This window comes from Typha angustifolia, chromosome 5 (assembly GCF_048772165.1).
Source record: "Typha angustifolia cultivar Huaian chromosome 5, ASM4877216v1, whole genome shotgun sequence".
Classification (NCBI taxonomy): domain Eukaryota; kingdom Viridiplantae; phylum Streptophyta; class Magnoliopsida; order Poales; family Typhaceae; genus Typha; species Typha angustifolia.
This window is the reverse complement of record NC_133243.1, coordinates 217,672-242,411: the sequence shown is the minus strand read 5'-3', so window position 1 is coordinate 242,411 and position 24,740 is coordinate 217,672. Positions and strand designations below refer to the sequence as shown.

The 24,740-nt window shown below is 37.6% G+C and overlaps 2 protein-coding genes across 2 annotated transcripts; one reads left to right on the top strand and one right to left on the bottom strand.

The window, feature by feature from the left end:
- The first annotated feature begins 6,619 nt into the window (after positions 1-6,619).
- Positions 6,620-13,836, top strand: LOC140760254 (auxin response factor 19-like). The gene is made up of 14 exons (XM_073097130.1): positions 6,620-6,974; positions 7,100-7,212; positions 7,476-7,580; positions 7,688-7,744; positions 7,871-8,026; positions 8,127-8,211; positions 8,504-8,594; positions 8,832-8,996; positions 9,085-9,207; positions 9,452-9,527; positions 9,618-9,756; positions 10,016-11,991; positions 12,457-12,647; positions 13,047-13,836. Exons 1-14 carry the CDS (start codon positions 6,926-6,928, stop codon positions 13,243-13,245), a joined length of 3,525 nt encoding a protein of 1,174 aa, XP_072953231.1. The 5' UTR covers positions 6,620-6,925; the 3' UTR covers positions 13,246-13,836.
- On the bottom strand, positions 13,662-24,517 carry LOC140760255 (AIG2-like protein D). The gene is made up of 5 exons (XM_073097131.1): positions 24,302-24,517; positions 18,263-18,335; positions 15,934-16,026; positions 15,173-15,256; positions 13,662-13,932 (listed from the first exon to the last, which is right to left on the bottom strand). The coding sequence occupies exons 1-5, from the start codon at positions 24,433-24,435 to the stop codon at positions 13,810-13,812; spliced, it is 507 nt and encodes a 168-aa protein (XP_072953232.1). The 5' UTR covers positions 24,436-24,517; the 3' UTR covers positions 13,662-13,809.
- Between the last annotated feature and the right edge of the window lie 223 nt (positions 24,518-24,740).

The following is a 24,740-nucleotide window of genomic DNA, read 5'->3' as shown; positions in this document are numbered from 1 at the left end:
TACCCATTAATATCAAGCTTTGAGTCACCCACAAGCACATAGTGGTAAAGTGGGCATCTCATCTCATATATTGATGTCAAATCTTATGATACCCATCATTCCAGGATGCTGAACTTTTGAAAGTTTTACTCCTCTCTCATCCTTTCAAGCATCAATGGGAAGGTATTAGAAGGAATTCAGTGTATTACTTGTGGCTCAAACTCCTCTTTCAAAATGTTCATCAGCACTTGTGAGTCAACTTTCAAAATGTTTATTTATAGATCCTGCCACTGATATGATTGCTGAATTTGATGTTAATGCTCTCTGGCGTTGCAAACACTCCACATCCATTTGCATTATTTTCTTTTGAAACATCTTTAGTAAGTGATTTCTCATGTTTTTTATTATTATTTTTTTAAAAACCTACTGTTGTGTTAAATCCACCCTCCCTCCCTCTCTTTGCATAAAAATGGGCCACCTCATCTTTCCACTATTTTTTTTAAAAAAAGAAATTTGATGTAAATTTTGATGTGATGTTATTGGGAAGGTGATGGGGAATCTCCCCTATCAATCCCTCATGCCAACACACTTGAGGAACTTTTCTGGATCTTTTTCCTTTATTGGGTTATTTTTTAAATAATATATATATATACATCAGTAATGTACTCATCTGATCAGATTGATCATATGATTAGTAAATGAAGGTTTTTTTTTTTTGACCAAACTAGGCTTGCTTCAAACTTATTATATGTAGGCAAGGAAGGAAGCCCTAGTTTAGTGTTTCATTTTAAATATAAGTTCAATATATCTTTTTCCTAGTTTATCTAATGAATATATGAATACAAATCAATCCTTGATTTATTATTAGTAATATTACTATTGTAGTGGTGATCTACACATATCATAATACTCTTTTACATAACATTTGATACATTTAGTTGCATTATAAGGCCCATAAGGGCTTCAATTAGAGGACCCACCACCCCTTGGTACAGGAATTTCTGAGGAGGGTCTTCCCTCCTCTCTCTCTCTTCTCTCTTTTCCAATGTCCTACACAATGAGGTCTTGCGGATGGGTCAGCCCCCCCACCCCCACCCCCACCTTTCTCTCATTTGGTCGGCTACTCAACAAAGGAAATTAAAAAGACCAAAGCCAAACAATTAGGTCTCCCTTTCAGGAGACATGCAATGCTCAAGTGATACCTTGAAAGACAAGAGAATATATCATAATGCCAATATATCAAAAAGGAGGCAAAAATCATAATGCCAATATATCAATCTCCAACTTTGATCACTATTTTTAATTAGTTATAATATATATAACAATATATTTATGCCATTTGAGCACACTGTGTGATCTCATATATATATATATATATCATTTGGAAAATTCTTCATCCTATTCATCTGTTTGTATTTGGATGTTGTCTTAATGCTCCAAGGACACTCCTGGTGCTCAAAGGCACTCAAAACTCTCAGAGACAATGCTTGACATTCCAGTCTACAAGGTACTCACTAAAAGACAATGTTTGGGAAAGACAAAGATAGCCATAATCTTGGTGCATTTATTAGCAAGATTTTTTTTCCTTTTCCTGTCTCCCAAACTGATAAATTCCTTGTTGGATACAACAAACAAAGCATTGCACCCTAATATTTGATCAACAATTTGTTGTTTCTTTTTAGGCCCCATTGCACCATATATGATTATTATTATTAACAATGTAAAGAGAATTATATATAGTTTACTCTAATGCTAAACTTATTAGTGTTAGACATCAATGGAGATGCAAAAAAAGACTTAATTTGTTTTGCTACATAGAAACATATTAATTTTGGTTGACTATAATTTGGCCTTAAACCTTTATATGTGTATTATAAAATTAAAAAAACAAGTAGCAATATTTTTGTCATGGGGTAACCTAAAAACTAGTGGTGTGGCATGGTGAAAATATAAAGAGAGGAAAATGTTATTATCTTGGTACAGATTCCCAGAAATTAGGTGAATAATTGTCTATCCAAGAGATCTCTCATGACAAAACTCTCATGCCATGCTGCCATGCTTCCAAGCCTGCCTCCCAAAAGCTCAACCAGCTTCTAAAACATGCCTCCCTCTTGTTGTGTTAGATTCCTCCACATCATCACCATCCTATCAATCACTTCCACCTGGCCCATCATAATGCAACTAACCATAGCCATACTCACAAAACATCTTCCCAGATTTTTTTTTTTTTTTTTTTTTGACTAAATTATTCCTGTTCTAAATTTGACTGCAACTTATTATTACTACTACGACTGAATTGAGTAGAATTCACTGGAGCTCTAATAAAAATACTAAACTGATCGACATTATACATATATGTATATATATATATTTTTTTAACTTAATCTTTTGATAGTTAAAGTAAAAAAATATTTGACGATAAAAATACTGAACTGGTGATCAATTCAACGTTTTTTTAAAAGACTACATTAAATTAGACATAAATAGAATATCATGAAGGAATCCCATGATCACCATTGGAGTATACCATACATGATACATAAACATCTTCTCGGAGTATATATATATATATTTTTACTAAACTAGTCCTGACTATATCTTATTATTAAATGGAATCGAATTCACCGTAGATCTAATAAAAATATCGAGCTGATCAATGTATATATATAAATCTCTTTAAGTTAGTGTTTTGATAGTTAAAGTAAAAAAAAAAAAATTTATCTGAACTGATGAATTCAACTTTTTTTTTTAAGGACTACAGTCAATTAGACATATATAGAATATCAGGAAGGACTCTCATGACCCCCATTGGAGTATACCATACATGATACATAAATATATCATGCATGTGGGATAGGCAAGGAGCAAACACACATGAATCAGTAGAATATAATCCAATCCAAGGAGGGGAATGTACATTCCCCTTGTGGACCTTGTCTTGTCTTTTAAGCTCTTGGCATGGTTCAGAATATGTTTGCTATAATTTTGGTTCTACTATACCATCTATTGTCTTACAAGAATATATTCTTGGGCATCTTTTTTACTTTTTATTTTTGAAAATAAAAAAGAGTGTCAGATTTTTTTTAATCCCGACCGACGCTCAGATCTCTCGAGCCCTTACGTTATCGGATAGACAAAAGAATCAGTCGTATCTGATATATAGATTGAATAAATTCTTTTAAGAAATCAATCACAATAAGTTCAAACCTTGCACATACAAGTGTTTCGATGAAAAAATCTACTAAATATTACTCTCGTTATCTATAGAGCAAAATTGAACTGAGTTATATCGGTAACGACAAAACTAGTACTCATAGTGTCTAAAATTAATCACGTGATGTTCTATTAATGAAAAAAAATAAAATTCAAAGAACAATAACTAAGATTTTTTATCCTCTTCTATGTTTCAATAATCTCACCGAGTCGAACCTTTAACCTAATCAACATTCAAATTGTTGTATAATTTGATCTCATAGTCACTTTTTGAGATTCTTTTTTCTTTTTTTTTAATTAGCAAAATAAAACCTAAAATGCCTCTCCTACTAATTTTGCTTTGTTCTACTGACCATGTCAAAAAGGCTTAAAAAGTTTGCAAAAATAATCTCATCATCATCAAAAGTTATCTAATGATGCAAAACAAACTTTGCATATATTCTCACGTGCATTGAATTTATATATAACTAGTGAATTAAATTAAAATAAAGCATGCTTTATATCTTTATATTAAGAAATAAGGACAGTTAACACCACCAAAGAATCTGGTAGATTATCTAATATGAGGGAACCACAGGGGTCTTTACGCAAAATATAATAAGCGGCGATCCCAGCGCGCCGATTCACACGTGTCAGCAAGTAGCATTTCGGGGATTAAAAAAAAAGAAAGAATTCATTCCTTGCACGCCGATGCGTGGAAAACCGATCCCCGTCTAAAGCGCCGTAGTTTTTGCCGACGCGTTCTTTCTAATCACGCACCTGATGCACAGTCACCCAGTACGGCACCCACTCTATGCTCCTCCGGGCCCCACCCTATTGTGGTGAAAAAACAACACCAAGCTTTTTGAATACGGACTACTTAATTAATTAATTAATTTATATATAAAATCATATAATTTATTGAGAACTTTTAAAATGGTCGAAATATTTTATTAGATAAGACGATCAATTTTTTTAATAAAAAATTATAAAAAAAATCAAATTTTTGTTAGTAATGTTTAAATTAAATAAGAATTATAAAAAAATATAGAGATTGAATTATAAAAATGTCAAATATGATGTGTGAATTATAAAATATATTAAAAGAAAAGAAAAGAAAAGAAAGGTTAATGTAGTTCGGAAGCCAGCTCATGGGAGGGCGCGCCGAGCCGGCTGCAACCGGCTCGGGGATCACGGAGCACGCGCGAGCCGACACCGGCCTCGGGACCAGGCCATGTAACCCTCGCGGTCAAAGCAAAGGTGGGCCCGACACGTAGCCATCCGAGAAGGAAGGCCCCACCTTTTGTTGGGTGGGGGGGGGGGGGGTCTCAAGTCTCAAAGTCTCAACTTCACCCACCCTACGCTATAACGCCACTACGTCTCTCTCCCTCTCTCGTCTCCTGGCCGGGTATCATCAAATAAGAAGGGAATCTCTATCACGCACACACACCGGAGTCCTGTCCCTATCACCTTGTGGGTCCCCCAAGAGCCGACAAAAGGGAGGCGTCCACGTCAGCCGCCATGGTATTGGTTTAACGAGGAAAAAAGAAAAAGATGATTTTTTAAGGTCAAAATTTTTAACGAAATTCCAACCGATTGATTGGCTTTACATGGAGAAAGGAATCTAGTGTTTTATCTTTTGTCATACAGTTTGCCTGTAGATCATCACTAGATACATACAGATGTATTTAGGTCTCACTAAACTTTAGTCGCTATCTAGTATAAACTTTAAGTCGTATGTATCGATGAACTATTGCTCCGAACAGTCATAGTTACTCAAACTTTTTATATCTTTGAAGTAAAGATAGGTATGACATATATTCGAAGCTTAAGTTATCGTTTTAGGAATCAAATATTTTGAAGAGCCTATCCGTGATACATGTCAAACAAATAAATCCTCCTCAGTCTAAAAGCTGTATAAATATTAAAATGAAGTTTTACTTTATAATCTTATCGTATCAATGTTACGTATGCACATATGTTTATCTACTACTTAACATGATTATACTCGTTAGGTTTGGAAAAATTATCAGGTGTAGCACGTACGGAGATTTGATAGAAGTCATAACTCTAGTAGTATTCGGTGATACAGAGTTAGGCTTACTCGAGTAGCGACTCATGATTTATCGCATAGGAAGTGTGGAAGTAATCATTAAAAATTGAGGAAATAATATATAAGCCTTCACACACGGCGTATTTATTCTGCCCGGTAATTATGTGTTTAGGGAAGTTAGGTTTGGAAAAACTATCGAGCGTTGCCTATGCAGTTTGAGCAGATGTGAACACCATCATATACTTAGATTTGATAAAAGTTATAACTCTAGTAGTACTCGATGACATAGAGTTAAGCTTACTTGAGCAACCAACGGCTCGTGATTTATCACACAAGAGGTGTGGTAAAAATATTTATTATTGACAAAGTAATCATTAAAAAGAGAGGAAATGATATACAAGCCTTCATATATAGCGTATTTATTATGTATGATAATTATGTGTTTAAAGAAGTTAGGTTCGAAAAAACTATTTAGAGTTGCATATGCAGTTTGAGTGAGTGTGAACACCACAATGTATGGAAAGATTTGATAGAAGTTTATAACCATAGTAGTACTCGGTGACACAGAGTTAGGCTTACTTGAGCAGCGGCTCATGATTTATTACATAGGAGGTGCGGTAAAAATGTTTATTATTGGCAAAATAATTATTAAAAAGAGAGAAAAGGATATACAAACTTTCACACACGACGTATTTATTCTACATGATAATTATGTGTTTAGGGCCGTTAGGTTAAAAGAAACTATCAGGAGTTGCATATTAGGCTAATGCGAACACCATAGTATACTAAGATTTGATAGAAGTTATAACTCTAGCAGTATTCGATGACACAGGGTTAGACTTCCGACAAAGATTCATGACCATTGTTACGAGAATATATAGGAGGAGGGCATTTTCGTCACTTGGGGTAGGAGCAGGCCGTTACCCGTCGGTAATCGTAGCAGGTGGCGCTCTCCGATTCCGAGGTGGGGGAGGAGGAGGACCACTTTTTAGAGAAAAGTCCAAAGAAAAGCACAAATTACGACCCAGTACGTAACAGTTCGATGGGACCGTCGACAAAACCCCCATCAGTCATCAGAGGAGGCCTTTTTCATCTATGTCCTCCTAAAAACAGAAAATTGTAGCAGTTCCTTCGTACGCACCATCGTCCGTGGTTCAGGACGAGTCAGGTAGGCCATTTTGTCAAATAGTTCGCATTAAATTCTATAACTTTATTTTATTTTATATTTTCCTCCCTTTTATTACTCTTCCATCATAGTCAAACAGACAAGCTTTAAGCTTAGTTTTTATAGGACTGAATGATAAAAAAAAAGATTATTCAGGGTGTTATCTATAAAATTCTCTGTATAAAAAAGAAAAAGAAATAAGTTGTGAGGTTGTTAATGTAAACGGGAGAAGAACCTCTCCCTCCCTCTCCATCGCTAGTGGCGAAGTAAAACATTAAACAAATCTAGAAAACCCGAGAGCCTCTCTTTGCCCCAAAGAACACACGCTTCCTCTCTCTCCTTCTCTCTTCTCCTTCTTCTTCTTCTTCTTCTTCTTCTTCTTCTTTGGTCTTGTTGTTGTTCTTCTTCTTCTTCTTCTTCTTCTTCTTCTTCTTCTTGTCGGGGTTCTGCTTCCCATATCGGTTCTACCGGATCCGGGGCAGGAGACCATGCGGCGGCTAAGGTGAGGAGGCGGCGGAGGAGGAGGAGGAAGGGAGATGAAGGCGGTGCATCCGAGCGCGGGAGTGGCGGAAAGCGGTTGCGAAGGTAGCGATTCCCCTCTTGTGTGGCTCCGGTCACCGCCGGGGAGGCGGAGGATAAGGGGGCGTTTAACGAACGATATGGATGTGACGCGTGTGGGTTTTTTTTTGTTTTGTTTTTTTGGTGGGCAGGGGAGAAGAAGACGATAAACTCGGAGCTGTGGCACGCGTGCGCGGGGCCGCTGGTGACGTTACCTCCCGTGGGGAGCCTCGTCGTCTACTTCCCCCAGGGGCACAGCGAGCAGGTAATCAACCATTAGTAGCAAATAGTTTGAATTACTCCAGCTAATTAATGCTTTTGTGCTGGGTTTTGATGAGATTTACTAGCTCATCTACTTTTCAAAATTGGATTTTTCTTGCCCTCGGGAGCCGGATTTGGTGGGTTATCATAAATATAATCATGAGAGAAGTGAAAGTGGGTGGTTTTCTTGACGCATGATTTCTGGTATTTAACGGCAGGAATTCTATTTGTTGGCATCTTAGACTGATACTGTATTCATAATCTCAGGTTGCAGCTTCTATGCAGAAGGATATAGATGCCCACATTCCCAACTATCCAAATCCAAATCTTCCATCAAAGTTGATATGCCTTCTTCACAATGTTACTTTGCATGTAATAATCTACAGTTTCCCACAATTCTTAGATGGTAGGATGTGATAACATGCTTGCAATTATCTCATGCAAGATTGTGTCTCTTCTCTTCCCCCCTTTTTTAATAGGCTGATTTAGAAACTGATGAAGTTTATGCTCAGATGACTCTCCAGCCAGTTAACACAGTTAGTATCCTTTTGTTCTCCTTCTTTTTTCTATTTTTGTGGCCCCCTTTCCTTGTATAGTTGCTTCAGCTTGGCTTTCAAGTCTATCTCACTTCTGGGTCTACTTTCCTGTTCTCTTTGGGTCAGTATGAGAAGGAGGCATTGCAGTTATCGGAGCTGGCGCTAAAACAAATCAGGCCACAGATGGAATTCTTCTGTAAAACACTAACTGCAAGTGATACAAGCACTCACGGCGGCTTTTCTGTGCCTCGTCGTGCTGCAGAGAAGATTTTCCCACCTCTTGTAAGTGGACTTTAAATTACTTGAACATTCGTAAGCATAGTGATCCTCTGTGCTCTACTCTGGTTTTACTAGTAGTCATTCATGCTTTTGTGCTCTGTAGGATTTTTCCACGCAGCCACCTTGTCAAGAATTGCAGGCCAGAGACTTGCATGATAACTTATGGACCTTCCGTCATATATACCGAGGTAAACGAAAGGAAGAGAATTTGTCCTGTTAGGGCTGCATGAATATTCTATGAAGTGAAATTAAAGAAAAAACATAAAATATTAGAATCTAGTAGTTATTCTACATTTTGAAACTTCTGTGTGTTCATATGTGTTAAGTTCTTTCTTGTAGTACTTAATTTGTGAATTGCTTTCTTGATGTCCAGTCTAGGAATTCAATGAATATGTTATCAGAGAACAAATTGCTGAGCCCTTGGTTCTCTGTGAATTTCTTTACAGACTTATTTGACATCTTCTTTCCTTGGGTCGTCAGGTCAGCCGAAAAGGCACTTACTAACAACTGGTTGGAGCCTGTTTGTCAGTGGAAAGAGGCTCTTTGCCGGTGATTCTGTCTTATTCATTAGGTACAATTTAAGCTCTCTATATTATTGCAGGTGTTTCCTGTTTATCCCTGGAATAAAGATGATTTTGTCTTTTTGATTGAGAACGATTTCAGTGTATGCAAAATTCATTAGTTTTTTTTTTCGTCCTTTTTGTCTCATTGGGTGGTCATTCTTCCTGTTGAACAATGTACTGTTTGATGAGAAAATATAGGTATCTCGGAGAGCTGAACATTATATTGTTCATTGTACTTGTAATAGGGATGAAAAGCAGCAGCTTCTCTTGGGAATTAGGCGAGCTAACAGGCAACCCACTAACATATCATCATCCGTTCTTTCAAGTGATAGCATGCATATTGGAATTCTCGCTGCAGCGGCCCATGCAGCTGCCAACCTGAGTCCATTTACCATATTTTACAACCCTAGGTTTGTCACCCTGATTTCATGTTTATATCATCCTGACATAAATTGTTCTACTATACTTGTTCTTCGTTTGAGAATCTCTTTTCTTCAGGGCTAGTCCTTCAGAGTTTGTCGTTCCTTTTGCCAAATACCAGAAGGCAGTGTATGGTAATCAACTTTCTTTGGGGATGCGCTTCAGGATGATGTTTGAAACTGAAGAATCTGGAACTAGAAGGTATGATCGAACTGATTTGTACTCTGCCAATCACATTTCATGATTATAAGGACTTCTGTAGACCTACAGTTAATAGTCCTCTAGAGACAGATATAAGTTCATTTGAGTATAGGTGTTCCATCTACAGGGTGCATTTTATTTTACACTGGGTTTTCTGTTGCTTATTCTATGCTTCCATCACATCTGTTTCATATCTTCAAGTCCTTAATGGACATTTAAGCTACTATATTTTTTCACTTGGCAGATATATGGGTACAATAACTGGTATTAGTGATATAGATCCTGTAAGATGGAAGAACTCACAATGGCGCAATTTGCAGGTTGAATTTGAGCTCATACAATGTATCAAGCATCACTAACATCCTTTTGATCTATCTATGCTAATTGAAACATTTTGTGGTCCTCAACAGGTTGGATGGGATGAATCTGCTGCAGGTGACAGGCGTAACCGGGTTTCAACTTGGGAGATTGAACCTGTGGCGGCTCCATTCTTCATCTGTCCACCACCGTTTTTCAGAACAAAGCGGTCCAGACAACCAGGAATGCCAGGTATCTATTAAGGAATCAAATTTCTGATGATAAGAATGCCTCATTTGCAGCTTTCCAATCTTGTAGCCCTATAATTGCCCTTCTGTCTCTCAACCAGATGTATTCTTGGGCAGAAAAACTGAAATCCGAAATAGGAAATCAAATCTAACCATTTATTGCATGGTAGTTCTGTACTCAGAATTCATCGCTCGACAGTCTTCTAATATGGTATTATGTACTTTGTTAATTATCTGGCTGAAGTAGATGATGGTTTTCACAGATGATGAGTCATCAGAGATGGAAAATCTCTTTAAGAGAGCTATGCCGTGGCTTGGTGAGGAGATCTGCATAAAGGATTCTCAAAGTCAGAATACTATCATGCCCGGTCTGAGCTTAGTTCAGTGGATGAACATGCAGCAGAATCCCTCACTTGGCAGCTCAAGCATGCAGGCTGAATATCTAAGGTCCCTAACTGGACCAGTTATACAAAATCTTGGTGCAACTGATCTATCTAGGCAATTCGGTTTGCAGGGCCAGTTCCTGCAGCAGAACAGTATACAGTTTAATGCTCCTAGGCTTCCTCAGCAAATCCAACAAATTGATCAGGTGTCTAAGGTGTCAGTTCCCTTGGACCAATTGAGTTCGGTTACTGGACAGCTGCAACAAGCGCAAGACATTAGTGCTCATCAGAGGCAGCATTCAGTTAACCAAGCACAGACCCATCTCATACAACCACAAATGATGATCCAGAATCAACTCCAGCAGCAACAGCCTCTGATTCAGAACCAGCAGACATTACAAACCAGCCTTCAGAAAAACCAGCCGCAGCATCAAGATATGTTGCTGCCGCAGCAACAACCACTGCAGCAACAGCAGCAGCAGCAGCAGCAGCAGCCATTGCAGCAACATCAGCAGCAGCAGCAGCAGCCACCATTGAAGCAACATCAGCAACAGCAGCCATTGCAGCAACACCAGCAGCTATTGCAGCAACATCAGCAGCAGCAGCAGCAGCCATTGCAGCAACATCAGCAGCAGCAGCAGCAGCCATTGCAGCAACATCAGCAGCAGCAGCAACAGCAGCAGCAAATTAAGATGCTTGGCCAGCTACCTAATGAGGCAAATCAACAGCTGCAGTTATCTGATCATCTAACTCAGTTGCAGCTATTACAGAAACTACAGCAGCAGCAACAGTCATTATCACGACCTGTAGCGCCTCTTTCACAGATTGTTCTGACACAGGAACATCAGAAAGTACTTCTGAATATACAGCAACAGTTGCCAAACTCCCATTCACTTCCTCACCAACAGATGATTGCTCAACAGTGTAGCAAAGCCCCTTCACAGGTTGTGCAGTCGTCACAGCCATTGCAGCAAGAGACACAGCAAAAGCTTCCACAACAGCAAGTTATGCTACCAGAATTAACTGGGAATGTTTATCCTGCAACAACATCAGCCAATATTATCTCAGCAGCTGGTAGTTCTTTGTTGGCTGCTGGAGCGGCACAGTCTGTGCTTACAGATGATGTTCCTTCTTGTTCAACATCACCGTCCACAAATAATGGCACCATTATACAACAATCTATCTTAAATAGGAATCATCATCACAGTGCAAGTAATGTAGAGAAGAGGTCTCAGTCACAGCTGATAAATTTCAGTCCTAGCTCCCTTGAAGTTGTGGCGCGGAACAGTAATGTGGTTAAGGAGGTGCCAAAATTGAGTAGCAGTGTGAAGCAATCCACTACAATAACAAAGTTGCAAAATGAAGGTGTTGTTAATGTGCAGAATTATATGAAGTATACACCACAAATGGAGTACTTGGACACAACTTCAGCAACTTCTGTTTCCCTTTCTCAGAGTGATGGGCCTTTACAACAAAGCTTCCCTCTGTCTTCTTTTCAGCAACACTTGTTCAGAGATGCACCTACAGACCTTGAGGTCCAGGGTGCAGATCTAAGGAATCTATTTGGAGCCAATATTGACAACTCATTGGGTATTCCTCTGACTACAGATTCCTCACTGGCTAATACCATTGGTTGTGGAAAGTATCAGAATCATATCTCAGGCGATGTGGTTGCCAAGTACAGCACATCAAAGGAAGCTCAGCAAGAGCTGTCGTCCTCCATGGTTTCACAATCATTTGGTGTTCCTGATATGGCATTCAATTCTATTGATTCCACAATCAATGAGAGCACCTTCTTGAACACAAATTCTTGGGCATCAGCCCCCCCACTGCAGCGAATGCGGACTTACACCAAGGTATGTCTTTTAACTATACAAAAATTAACATGAATAAATCATCCTTCTGTTGGATTATGAATTGTTTCATCTCAGTTGGTTTACAAAAGAATTTGTTATACTTTTAAAATTTTCTATTTTTACCTTCTGATGATGTAAGGTAATGGAAAGTATTGGAATTAATTGCATTCAAGTGACAAGTTTGTTACTTGAGCATGACAGCTGAGGAGAATCTTAAAAGCTGCTTGATGAATTTCTATTTTTGCTGCAGTATATTTGGAATTAAGTACAGAACTATGTAAAAAGATTGTTTAAAGGAGATACTAGATTTTGGTTAATTACAATGTCGGGGCACACTAGTCTACCATGCACAATTGAAGTCCTGATCATTTTTTTTGCTTTATGTAATCTCTTTCACGACAAGGAAGTCTTTCTCATATTCATCTCTATTTATCTCGTATCTGAACCTTGAATATCTTTTTGTAGGTATACAAGCGTGGTGCTGTAGGGAGATCTATCGATATCACTCGCTATTCTGGATATGATGAGCTGAAGCATGATCTTGCCCGGATGTTCAGTATAGAGGGACAACTTGAAGATCAACAGAGAATCGGCTGGAAGCTAGTATATGTAGATCATGAGAAGGATGTCTTGCTTGTCGGCGATGACCCATGGGAGTAAGTCAAATCAACTTTAGCTGGTGGTTTTAATTAAATAGGACATTGACTTAGAATGTAATTGAAAAAAAAAGGCATACATTATTTGTTAGCACCTTAGAAGGTTAAAACTACGAATCTTATGATATGGTTTATAAATCAAATATGAAATCTGAAACAATCTGAATTCTAAGTTTATTAAACTAGTACAGATCAATCGAACTAGATATTTTCACGGCGAACATTAGAAACATTGAAGTAGACAGTGATCTTAATTGAAACAAATGGACAACAACAAAAACAAAGAGAACAGGAACTTTAAAGAAAGCCAGGTGTATATGCTGAAAGAATAGACAACAACAATCAGAATGTAGCAGACTTAAGCTATCTGTGTTGACTGATGGTCTTCTGAATATCCAGGGAGTTTGTAAGCTGCGTACGGTGTATCAGGATACTATCCCCTCAGGAAGTCCAACAGATGAGTTTGGATGGTGATTTGGGAAACAGCATTCTGCCGAATCAAGCCTGTAGCAGTTCAGATGGTGGGAATGCCTGGAGGGGCCACTGTGATCATAACTCTGGCATCCCTTCAGCTGGATCATACGACCACTTGGATTGAACTAACTCAAGCGGCGATACAGTAGATGATTTTGCATCGGCCTTGCTAACTTTGTTTTTGGTTATTCTGACATCAATGGTGACACGAGGTAGTAGGTTCCAATCTCTAAACTGCAGAACTAACATTGAAATAGCTAGAGAGAGCTAATGAAGTCCGATTGACAAATATAGGCAAGAGGATATTTTGTGGTTTCTAATAGATTCCTAATGTGTATATGTGTAGTTTCTTTCTTAAGCAAATGAGGGTGAACTTATTATCTAGGAAGTTGTAGCTGTAGTCAAATGAAACTAAGTAATGCACTTTTCTGTGTAGTTTTTTGTTGCAATACCCTGGGGATTCTCTGGATTTGCCAGATTTTCCAAGATGTGAACTATGTTTAGGAAAGGTTACTAGTCTCTGGCTCCCCTCAAATCATATATATTTCACAGTGCATCTTCATAAATTACTCAAAAGAAAAACAATTGCATGTCTAACAAACTGTTATTAGTTCTGTTAAGAATGTAGATACTCTTCAGCTACTGTACAAATTGTTGAAAGAATTCATCATTGCGAATGTATGCAAGATTAATCCTGCTGGAAGAAGGATTCATATGTTGCCACTCTTGTCTTTGATTCAGGTTGCTCCAACTCCTCCATGAAGCCCTTGGTCATTTCGAGAAAATCTTTCATGTGCAATTGCTTCCATTCCTGAGGCAAATAAATACAAAACATAGAAAATTTGAAGTGGAGTTTGATAAAATCACCAACATTCAAGGAGTTCAAATTGTGTAGTGGTTGGCTGTGGGTTTATCAAACTAGCATTAGCAGCCATATAAGGCTAATACAAAATAAGGCCTTAGTCTAATAAGCCCAGTGTTTGGTATAATTCTTTTCTTTTCTTTATCCTCTTTGAGACCCTTAGTAGTATTAAGCTAGTAAAACAGGTCAAGCCCATGAGTCACATATACCAAGGGTATAAAAACTAAGAGGTACTACTACTGCTGCTGCTGTTTACCATACTAGGTTTGACATGATATAGGTAACTAGTGATATAAGCTTATTCCATATCACACCATCTAGAAATTAATTTCCTTCAATTCTGTCAACTTAAACAACCATCAATACTTGTCTCTTGAAAATAACAACATAATATAGCATGAAATCATCTCAAGATAATTACTAATCCTAGGCGCTCAGAGTCTTGTATGAAACATAGATACTTTAAAATTATGCACAATGTTGAGTTGTAAAGCCAGTGAGAGTAAAATATTCTTATAGAAAATAAATTTCAAAGGACCCACAAACTGAATGCATTCTTCTTCTACTTCAATTTTTTTTCTTCTCTCCACTAGAATGCCAATAAATAGATGCCAATCTGGGTTTTAATAATTTTAATGCAAGTCTATCAGAAAGCAACATAGGTTGTAAATTAGTTTGGTAAACTTGCACTGTGTTTCATCAGAACCTACCATATGAGAGTTGGTTGCAAGGGTTCTGTGCTTCTAGACTTCTAGTGGGTTGGAGTTGGAGAAATCAACAAGTTTCTGGGAGAATATATTCTAGTATTTATTTACCTTGATACTCCCCATAACCTATAATTAACCTTCCTCCAAATCCATGCAGTTGGACGCAACTATCTAGAGGAGTATAGTATCCAATATAACAGGGCTCAGCACACTCTCTCAGAAAAAAAGAATAAAAAAAAAAAAAAAAGAGAGAGAAAAAGAAGCAACTAAGCAAGTACCCACCTATAAACAGACCTACTTCCCTAAATTAATCAGCTGTCTTTTGGAGAGGGAATTCCAGAAATTACTGAACTTCTATTAGAGAAGATCCTATAATCTTATCAAAGAAGTTATTAGTAAACTATGCACATAAGTCAAAAGACTTTACACCTTGTTCTGATATGTTTTTTTAACATGCAAGGGTATCTAAAAGATATCCTCACCTCAAAGTCCCAGTCACCATATAAATTTGGATCATCCTTGTTACCCCATACATATGTATCAGCAAATAATTTCTCTGACTTGTCCTGCAACACCAAATCATCTTTGTTTATGTGAAAATTTGAGCACCAATGTAGCGGTATAGAAAAAATAACGACATGCTTAGATGAATCGCATTCCCGTATGAAATACAGAAATTACCAGGAAAACATGCCTAATTAGAGATACGGACATATATTTGCGCCTAATGAAGAGGCTACAATATGTGGAGCAGGATCCAGAGGCTCAAAATAAAGGAAATTCATAAATTGCTTGTATTTATCATAAAGTGCCAAAATTAGGAGGGAAGTACTTAAACTGTGATTAGTTACTGAGGAAGGATTTGAGCAAACAGAGCGAAAAACAAGACAGCGTAAAAGAACAGTCAGGGAGAAACAGGATAAATGATTGAGAGAAGTTTTTATCTTCACACAGCAAGAACTTTTATGTATATGGCATGTATCCACATGCATACATATCTTTCTGTAAGTTTATTCTATATGAGCAAGGACAGCAATATAAGTTATCAAACTTGCAAGCATTAGTATTTCCAAGTGTTTTTGAGAAAAAAGTGGGATTGGTACTCGAATTAGGAAGGAGATAATAAGTGCAAGAAATTTTCTCAACCATTATCTTCTGGATTTATAATTTGTAATAACTCAATACCATAGTTGTGAACAGTCTACCAGTAAAACAACTATTCTTATTACGCAGACAAACTTACAGGCAAAGAGATCTCAACAGTTCTCCTTAAGTATTCCACATCTTCAAATGTATCTAAGATGTCTAGCTCAAGATCTGTGATCCCTGTAATAACCTGTAGGCCCACAAGAATGAACAGAAAAGGCATCAACAGTAAAAAAAATATTTAGAATCTTACAGAAAGGAACTTGCCCAGAATATTGGAATATTGATACTTCACAACATTACAACGCACAATATCTTGATTTCAGTGGTGTAAGGAAATGAAAGATAAGAGAAAAAGCAGAACCGTTGTAACCAGATGACGTTAATATATGACTGCAGGCAAACTCCAAAGTATCAAAGGATCATCAGGCAACAGAATCTAGCAAGTAATGAGTTAAAAAAAAAACAGAAGTTTTCCAAGATGGTAATAAGCACCTAAACCTAGGTCTATGATCTAGTGAGCTAAATTCAAATACTATTCTATTCTAGCATTCAGTGACGTGATAAATTATTTCTCATTAAATAACATTAGATAACAAACTATATTTAAGACAAATAGTGACTAACCTAACTCTAAAATTTTCAAATATCCATAACCACCATTAAAAGTTTTGGTTTCTCTTCAAGTCCAGAACAAATACAAAACTTTTCAGGGTTTCAACAGTTTCTGCTCCAGTTTTGGTGGATGGTAGTTCCCATTTTAAAATACAAAAAATTGAAATCAGAAAATAATCATAGACGTAAAAAATACCAGAATGACCATTCATCATAATGAAATATCCTTTAAACCAAATAGAATTTTCAGGTGTGTCACTCTATACAAGGTAGCCGCTGACACTGTCTACAGAGGTGGCAGGCACATTAGCAAACATCTTGCTATAGCCTCACATGAAGAAGCTGAAAAGAAATTGGAGGAGAGCAACACCTAGGGCTGCCAATATTCATTTCCTACTCGAGTCGTACTGTTTTCTAGCCAAATTCTGGCTCTGTAATACATCCACTCCCAATGAAATAAAAGAGAGATGAAAGTAATCTTCTCATAGGAATTCAAGTTGAAAAACCCAAAAAATCAACCCAATAACCTAGTAATTTTTGCCATTTCATTTGAGACAGTGGAACCACTGAAATTGACTAGCAAAACAGCTGAAGCTGGAGATGGAAACCACTCAAAAACTTAAACCAGTTTAGAGTAAGTTTTGGACCACCATGGTTGAAACTGATTAGTTTTGAGCAAAATCAATCTGTTTCCACAGAAACTCAAAAACCCATGTCCATAATATGCCCACAGTCCCTGTTTATACGTAAGTTAGGTACCAAACAAACTATCCAATAGAGGTGCCCACCTAGCCTATAGGCCTGAAGTAAGCTCGAGCTTGATTCCACTTTTGTAGGCTCAACCCTGCCCTAAATTCAAAATATGGTCCTGCCCCTAGGGAAACTTGATGGGCTCTCATTGTGCTCGAATTAGCCTTCAACTTGAGGCCAGCAAACAAGCCCAACTGTTACCTTCCTCGGACCCCCATTTACCCTCCCTCCTTGCCTCTTAGTATCCAGCTGCTCTCTTACAATATTATACCCACTACAGCCCTCGTACTAGTCCATGTATCCTTTCTTCTTCCCTTTCCTATCCACCCAGCTTTTCCTCTCAAGAAGTATCTTGACCAAGTAATCACTACACCAGCTCAACTTAGCCCATCAACCAATCGGTGATAATGGATAAAGAATAACACCCTCTCAACCATTTGATATGCTCCATTATCATGATTTTTCGTATTCAAGAAGCAAACAAGCACTTGGCAATAGCTCCCCCTCCCCCCCAAAAAAAATAAAAATAAAAATGCTAAATGAATATATACATTACCCTAATTCTTATGCACTGTAATTTAGTGAGATAAAAGTACCACACATATACCAAGTTTTAGCATATAATTGAACCTCAATAAAAGAAAAGCTATGCACAGAAAAATTTGAACAAAAAGACTGAAATGTACTGTTCGTATCCGAAATATCATAATTCAAGCAGACGCAGATTGAATTTCGGGATATTGGAAGAACAATACCATAATAAGTTTGATTCCGTACTCCTTAACCAACTCTTCAGCCGATTCACAGAAACTAAGAATAAAGGTCGTTTCTATTACTTATACACAATTACACACATGAAGCATCTTAAATTAAATGCATGTCTGATCTAACATGATCATCCAAGTGAATCAATTGCTGAAAAACAAGAAGTCCAAAAGATGTTATTCCACAAAGGGAGATCTAGGAAAAAAAGTTAAAAGTGCTCATTAGCGACCACCAAACTAGCCCATTCTCCTTATAGCTCAAGTCAACTAAAAGCAGAGAAATCTCATGTAACAAACCTTTCCTGCAACTTTCTTACTATCTACAGGAAGAATTGCTGGGTAAACACGCCCCTTGATGCTGAATCTGTGGCTGTAGAAAGAGCTTGTGTTAATCATGATATCAATAAAAAATAAAGAAAAACCCAAGAAAATGATATCATGATGTCTAACTAAATTTCTTAGAATGTTGAAACAAGAAAGTGATGCGATGAACTCATCAGTCACTCTTTTGCAGACTATAACTGGCTTTCAGTGAGGTGCAAATTCAAGATATTGAACTTAAATAATAGTGACAATTGCTTCTTGGAAACATCTGTGACAGCAATGACTTCTGAGTGCCCCTTTGATGGCAGTAAGCCATTATGCCATTAAAGAGATAGAGCCTAAAAGCATGTCCAGCTTTCAGAAAGTAGATAGCAATTTTTAATATGTCACCATGTTTTAAGCAGTAGACAAGTTCACAATATGTCGAGAATTATAGGTCGCAAGGAGTAATAATTTTCTTTTAAGTTGAGAGGAACAATCATTACTGTTCAAAATCTTCAACATATGATCCACATCATAAGATCTGGATCAAGATGGCCTTGCAAGATCCTGTTGGAATAAAGAAATACTATGTCCATGGACTATCCCTCTCTGACCATAACATCAAAAAATTTCTTGTGGAGCTAGAAATTCTTAAATCTGTACATACTATCAACAATGCTAAAGGGTAGATCCCCAATAGAGGCAAAAATTCTGTCAAGTAGAGCCAGCACAGGAATTCTCTCATATTAGACCAGATGAACATTCTCCCAGTCATTTCAATTCTCTAATCTCTATCTCTGAGATTACTGCATTTAAATTTCCTCCTCTCCTTGTCACTGATCATCCTTCCTTTTCTGTCAGCAATCTGACTAGCAGAATTAAAATCTCCTCCAACCACAGAAGGATGAGTCCATCTTCTTCTAATTTCAATTAGTTCCTCCCAAAACTATTTCTCCGTAACTGACCCTCATTCATGCTCTTAACCCATACTGAAACAATTAAAATGCTTATCTTATTATCAATCACCTCAACACAATCATCATTTAACCCAATCAACATTCCACCATGTAACCCACTAGAATGTGATAATCCAACTCCTTAATCTACCACCCCAATTGACAGTAACACCCTCTCATTCAGCTCCTCATGCTTGGTTTCCTGTAAACAAATGTTCCAGCCCCTCCTGATTTACCATCTCATTCAATCTTCTTTTATCAAAATTACCCACACCTCTAAATCTCTAGTATTCCAAAAGAGTCCATTCATATATCACTAGTACTTGTAACCCCCCTCTTGTTCTCCAAGGCTTTATAAGCTCCAGAGTGCTGTCCTTTTCTAAAGCCTTCAATGTCTTCATATTTTCATCCACTTCCTCCTTATCTCTGCCCAAATTAATCCCACACGGAGAAGCAATATAAATTTTAAAAACTGATACAATGTAAAAAGGTTTTGGATTTCAAACCTGCTGCAGATCTTTTATTAAAAACTTCCAAGGCTTTGATCCCTACCTCCTCCACCACTTCCTTTTTATGCCTTTCCTGTCCCCCTTACTTGATTATATTCTGAATGCTTCTTCTGATTCGTTATGGAAGGGATTTTTATTTTCTTCCTCCTCAAATATTGTCTTAGCTCAGGTGAATTTATTGCTTGCAATGTATGGACATCAAGTAGAATATCATCTAAAAAAACTGCCATCTGCTTGTCTTTTTTCAGTTTCCTTGTATTCTTTGCTCCATGCAGATGAGCTTATCACCTGCAGATTGTGTTCTCTGCCATATTCGTTCTTCCACTCAAATCTCTCTCCCCTTACACAGCTTTTCCACTATGATTATTCCTCACTCTCCTCTTCAGGGTCAGTGAAATTTTTAGGAGAGACCATTGAAGTCTACTCACCATAGCCAATTCCAAAATTTTCTCCCCGATCCATCCTCTCTTGACTGTAGCCACCGTACCCTTATTCAATTTTAACTCATTGTTTCTCATCTCCTCTCAAGACTTCAAGAGAACCCAAGAATAGACAAAAGATAAGGAAGAAGAAGGGTTGCCCAAAGACACCATGGTTTCTCCTCTCCTCTTTCTTGAGCACGCTGTTGTTTTGTGTCCTATCTTCTTACAATAAAAGCACACCAGACTTATGGCAAGTCGTTGCCCAGTGTCCCGTCTCCCCACACTGAGAGCACCTTGACAACCTCGTAAGTGATTACTCTTTCTCAGATCTAGATGGGATGGATTTAGCCAATGCACTTGTAGGGTTTACTCTCTCTTGCATCAACACATCCTAGTAAAGGGATGGCCTATTTGTCTTCTCTCCATTTTCAGATCGACCACTCTCCCAATCGCACCTCTATCAAATACATTGTTCACCTCGCAACCTCCACAAATGTGAGAATAGTCAATTTGAAATCCAAAGAAATCCCACTACGAAGACCAAGATCTTGCTGAAAAGCCTACAATGAGCCTGTGGGCCGAAGCCACTACATATATGTATATGTATATGTATATAAATATAAGGTACATTACTTTTATTATAGGTGGATATTTGTATCATGATTTGAAATATAGGCCGAAACAATCGAAATGGATCAAAATTGGTTGGACCCAATTCAAACAAGATCCGATACTTTAAAAATGAATAATATCGAATCTAAACAATGAGTTTCAGTCGAAAATCATCCATTTGACTTTGGAAGTCCGAGGAAATCCCACTACCAAGATCAAGATCCTACCGAAGCCCACACTACCAACGACCTGCAATGAGCTTGCAGGCCGAAGCCATTATGTACATAGATATTCATATATATAAATATAAGGTACATTACTTTTATTATAGGTGGATAATTGCACCATGGTTTGAAAAATTAGCTGAATAAAGTCAAAATCGATCGAAATAGGTTAGACCATAAATCACTGTGTTGGTGGTGTACCGACACGTAGCACAAGGGGTACCACACAACACTCGTCCTAATAGCTTCACCGCTCGCCATTGACCTCGTCGTGCTCGCTATCGCCGTTGCCCGAGCTCGCCATCGCCAATCGTCTTCACTGTCACTGTCGCCCGAGCTCAAATAGGGCATATATGCAACTTAAGTTTTTAAAAGATAACCTCCCCCTCTCTCTCTCTTTCTCTTTCTTCCTTCTTTCATCGGGCTAGGGCACCCGATGTGAGCTTGGGCAACGGCGAGCAGGGATCGGTGACGACGAAGGCGAAGGCAAGTATCCCTTACCTTTTTCTCTCCTTTTCTTATAGCATGGCCGACAAGTGCCGCAGCACATACCGTGCCAATCGCTGGCCGGTCGGTCCGTGCCTATGGCACGACCATCGTTGGGTCAGACTCAATTCAAACAAGATAGGATACTTAGAAATGAATAGTATCAAGTCTAAATATGAGTTTCAGTTGAAAATCATCTATTCGGTTTCAGTCGAAATGAATCGTGTTTTGTCCGAAATGGTTGATCAAGTCCGAAAAAGGTCTAGTTTTGCATCTAAAACTCATTGGTCCAAACCCAATTCGACTTATTGTCCTGGGCCTGACCGCATAAAACATGTCGGGGCCATTTTTTTGGTCTTTCCTAATTCCCTTCATCTCTTCTTTCCCATAAATTAAAGGAAAATAGCTTGAGCCTTCTCTTTCTCTCTCTCTCTCTCTCTCTCTCTCTATATATATATATATATATATATATTGTAGTCTTTCCCAATTATGACTCTCCTTTTTTGTTTCTTGATCACTTCTTCTCCAGCGATCTTCTTCGGGGGTAAAGACCTCCAGTGACGAGCTTCCATAGTGATTTGCTCTAACAATCTCTTCACAACACGTATATCCATGCGCTCATCTCTTGTCTCTCTTCTCTTCATTTTTTTTCTTCAGCCACAACAATAGTTAAATAGTTTTTAACAACAACAATTAAGTTGAATTTAAAGATGGGATAAGCAACTACACCATGATATTCATGCAATTGGTAAAATTTAAAGATAATGTTGCGGGTTATTTTAGTTTTTTTTTTATCTAACCGACTAATATATGTGGGATATTCATTGAAAATGCGATTTCAATACAAAAAATGTCTCAAATGATCGTGAGGTTGTAACAGGAATAAAGGGTGTGATTATAAGATTTGAGCCCGACACTGGAAAGCAAATTCATGTAAACAAAGAAGTATGTGACTAGATATGTTTTTACATTTAACATTTTATGATCTTAATTTTTTTTTGACATCGGTTAGAGAAATATAGACTCAGACTTTGAAACTTTAATATTGCCAAGTATTTGAAGCAATGAATAGAACTAAATAATATTCATCAGATAACATGAGTCTTTATGTCTAAATTCTAAATTATAGATCGTGCTAAATCGCTAATCATATTCTATCATTTTATTCAGGTCAATGTATGGTTAAGATGAAGCTCATACTTTGATGCAAATAGCAAAACAGATTTTAAATCAAACAATTTCATCAAGTTAGTGTGAATGAAATTGAAAAACTTTCTCATTGATCTATACAAAGCCTCGAAACAAACTCATGATGGATAAATTAAAAAAGTTTGGATTTTGATATTATATTATGCAGCTTAGAGAGAAATTTAAGGTGACCAAAGTGATGACCTCATTAATTTAGATCATATATTTAATGATGAAGATCCACTGATGTCTTGGATCAAAGAGGTAGAGGATGGAGTTCTCGATAATAGAGATAATCCATGGTTGAACGACATCCTACAAGAGGATGATAATAGGAGGGTAGGAGCAGGAGCAGGGCAAGCCATTCTAGGGTTGGGGATACGAGTATGGAGTTAGATGATACTAACAACAATGATGATGAGTTCCTAGGAGCTATCCCTTTAGCATATAATCCCAGTGCATCTCTGGAGAGATCGATTGGACACGAAGATGATCAACCTAGTTATCTTAGTAGAGGGGAGTAAGGGAGTCAAAAAGAAGATATATACCATATGGTGCACATGGACAATATCAAGGTTCTTCTGCTCTCAATGATGCTTCGAGTTAAATCTATTTAGAAGGGTCAAGATATAGTTATAATTATAGAGAATAGTAATATTCAGTTTGATACTTCGGAAGCATATTAAGAGCATCAATCAATTCTTCCTATGATATAAAGGACTGATGAGATACGATATACTATGTGCCCAGTCCTCATCATCAGTATTATTTTCGCCATCATGACGAGGATGGTGGCGACCACCGGCGATTGCACGATCCTTGCCGAAGGTTCATCCATTGGTTGTGAATACTAATTTTCATAATATTTGAGTAGTACATCTTTTTGTGACTTGTCTTAATCTCTACTATTTTTATTATTTAAAAAAAATAAAAAAAATGTATGCTATTTTTAGAATTTTCTAGAATTTTCATTTTATTATAAAGAAAAAAAACGAAACCCCCAAATATTTCATTTTTTCCGGGGACCGAAACCGAAACCGAAACTTCGAACAGCATAACAATATTTCTGAGTAGATATGATGATTTTAAATCTCTTAGACATTCTAATAACAATAATTGTTAAAAGCTTCAAGCACATAGAGCAAACATCCTTGCTAGGCTTCTCTAATTTTACATGTTAAGAAGAAGAAAGAAAAGAAGAGATATTTGAAGTAAAGATAAAAAGGAAAAATGAGACATTCAAATTTTGAATTAGCATCTTGACGAGCATTTCGCGTCGTCACTCACACTTGAGAAAAGAAAATTAAAATTTTCCTTTCTTTTAAGGTTGCAAATATTGAAGCTTTGTACTGATCTCGATCGATTCAAATAAGATAAGACTAAAAATAAGATCGAATTAGCTAAACCCAGAGCACCCATTTCTTGACATGGAACTAAAATCTCATCGAAATCGAAACATGCGAAGCATGCAAAGCTCGAACAAGATCAAGGAATAAAAAAGTAAACTTTTCCCCTGATTCAATCCATATCATCGCAGCATCCAATCGGACCCGAGTCCAACCGATCCCAATCCAAGGCATCGGAGAGAACCTATGTTATGCATATAGATGTTGATAAGATTAGAGAGAATTACTAGCCGTTGAGGATGGCAGGAGAGGAAGGGGGAATGCGGTTGAGGAGGACGTGCACGACCTCGTCGGCCAAGAGACTGCCGTAGACGAAGACGTTGTGGAGATGAAGAGACGGAGATGAAGTCGACGACGCCATTGACGCAGCAATCTCTCTCTCTCCTCTCCTCTCCTCTCTCTCTCAGCCAATAAATACGAGACTCGATAGATTCGTAACATGGAAGCAATCCATTATCCACCCCCTATGTTTGCAGAAACAACCCCAAGGTTTCTCAATAATAATATACAAAGGAAGTATAAGTGCTTTTTTTTTTTTTTGCGCCCTAGTCCTTAGGCTAAGGGGTCGGTTCTGCAAATTACTACATCATCCGCCCCAAATAGAACTATACAAAGGCTAGATGGCCGCCATATCATGCGTCATCTTATAAATGAATTACTTCCTTA

Coding starts and splice junctions, on each gene's coding strand:
- LOC140760254 (XM_073097130.1), top strand. CDS start 6,926: ATGAAGGCGGTGCATCCGAGCGCGGGAGTGGCGGAAAGCGGTTGCGAA. Junction 7,581..7,687: donor TTCACAATGTTACTTTGCAT/GTAATAATCTAC, acceptor CTTTTTTAATAG/GCTGATTTAGAAACTGATGA. Junction 8,595..8,831: donor GATTCTGTCTTATTCATTAG/GTACAATTTAAG, acceptor TACTTGTAATAG/GGATGAAAAGCAGCAGCTTC.
- LOC140760255 (XM_073097131.1), bottom strand. CDS start 24,435: ATGGCGTCGTCGACTTCATCTCCGTCTCTTCATCTCCACAACGTCTTC. Junction 18,336..24,301: donor CCTGCCATCCTCAACGGCTA/GTAATTCTCTCT, acceptor CTCTTTCTACAG/CCACAGATTCAGCATCAAGG. Junction 16,027..18,262: donor GTAAGAAAGTTGCAGGAAAG/GTTTGTTACATG, acceptor GTGGGCCTACAG/GTTATTACAGGGATCACAGA.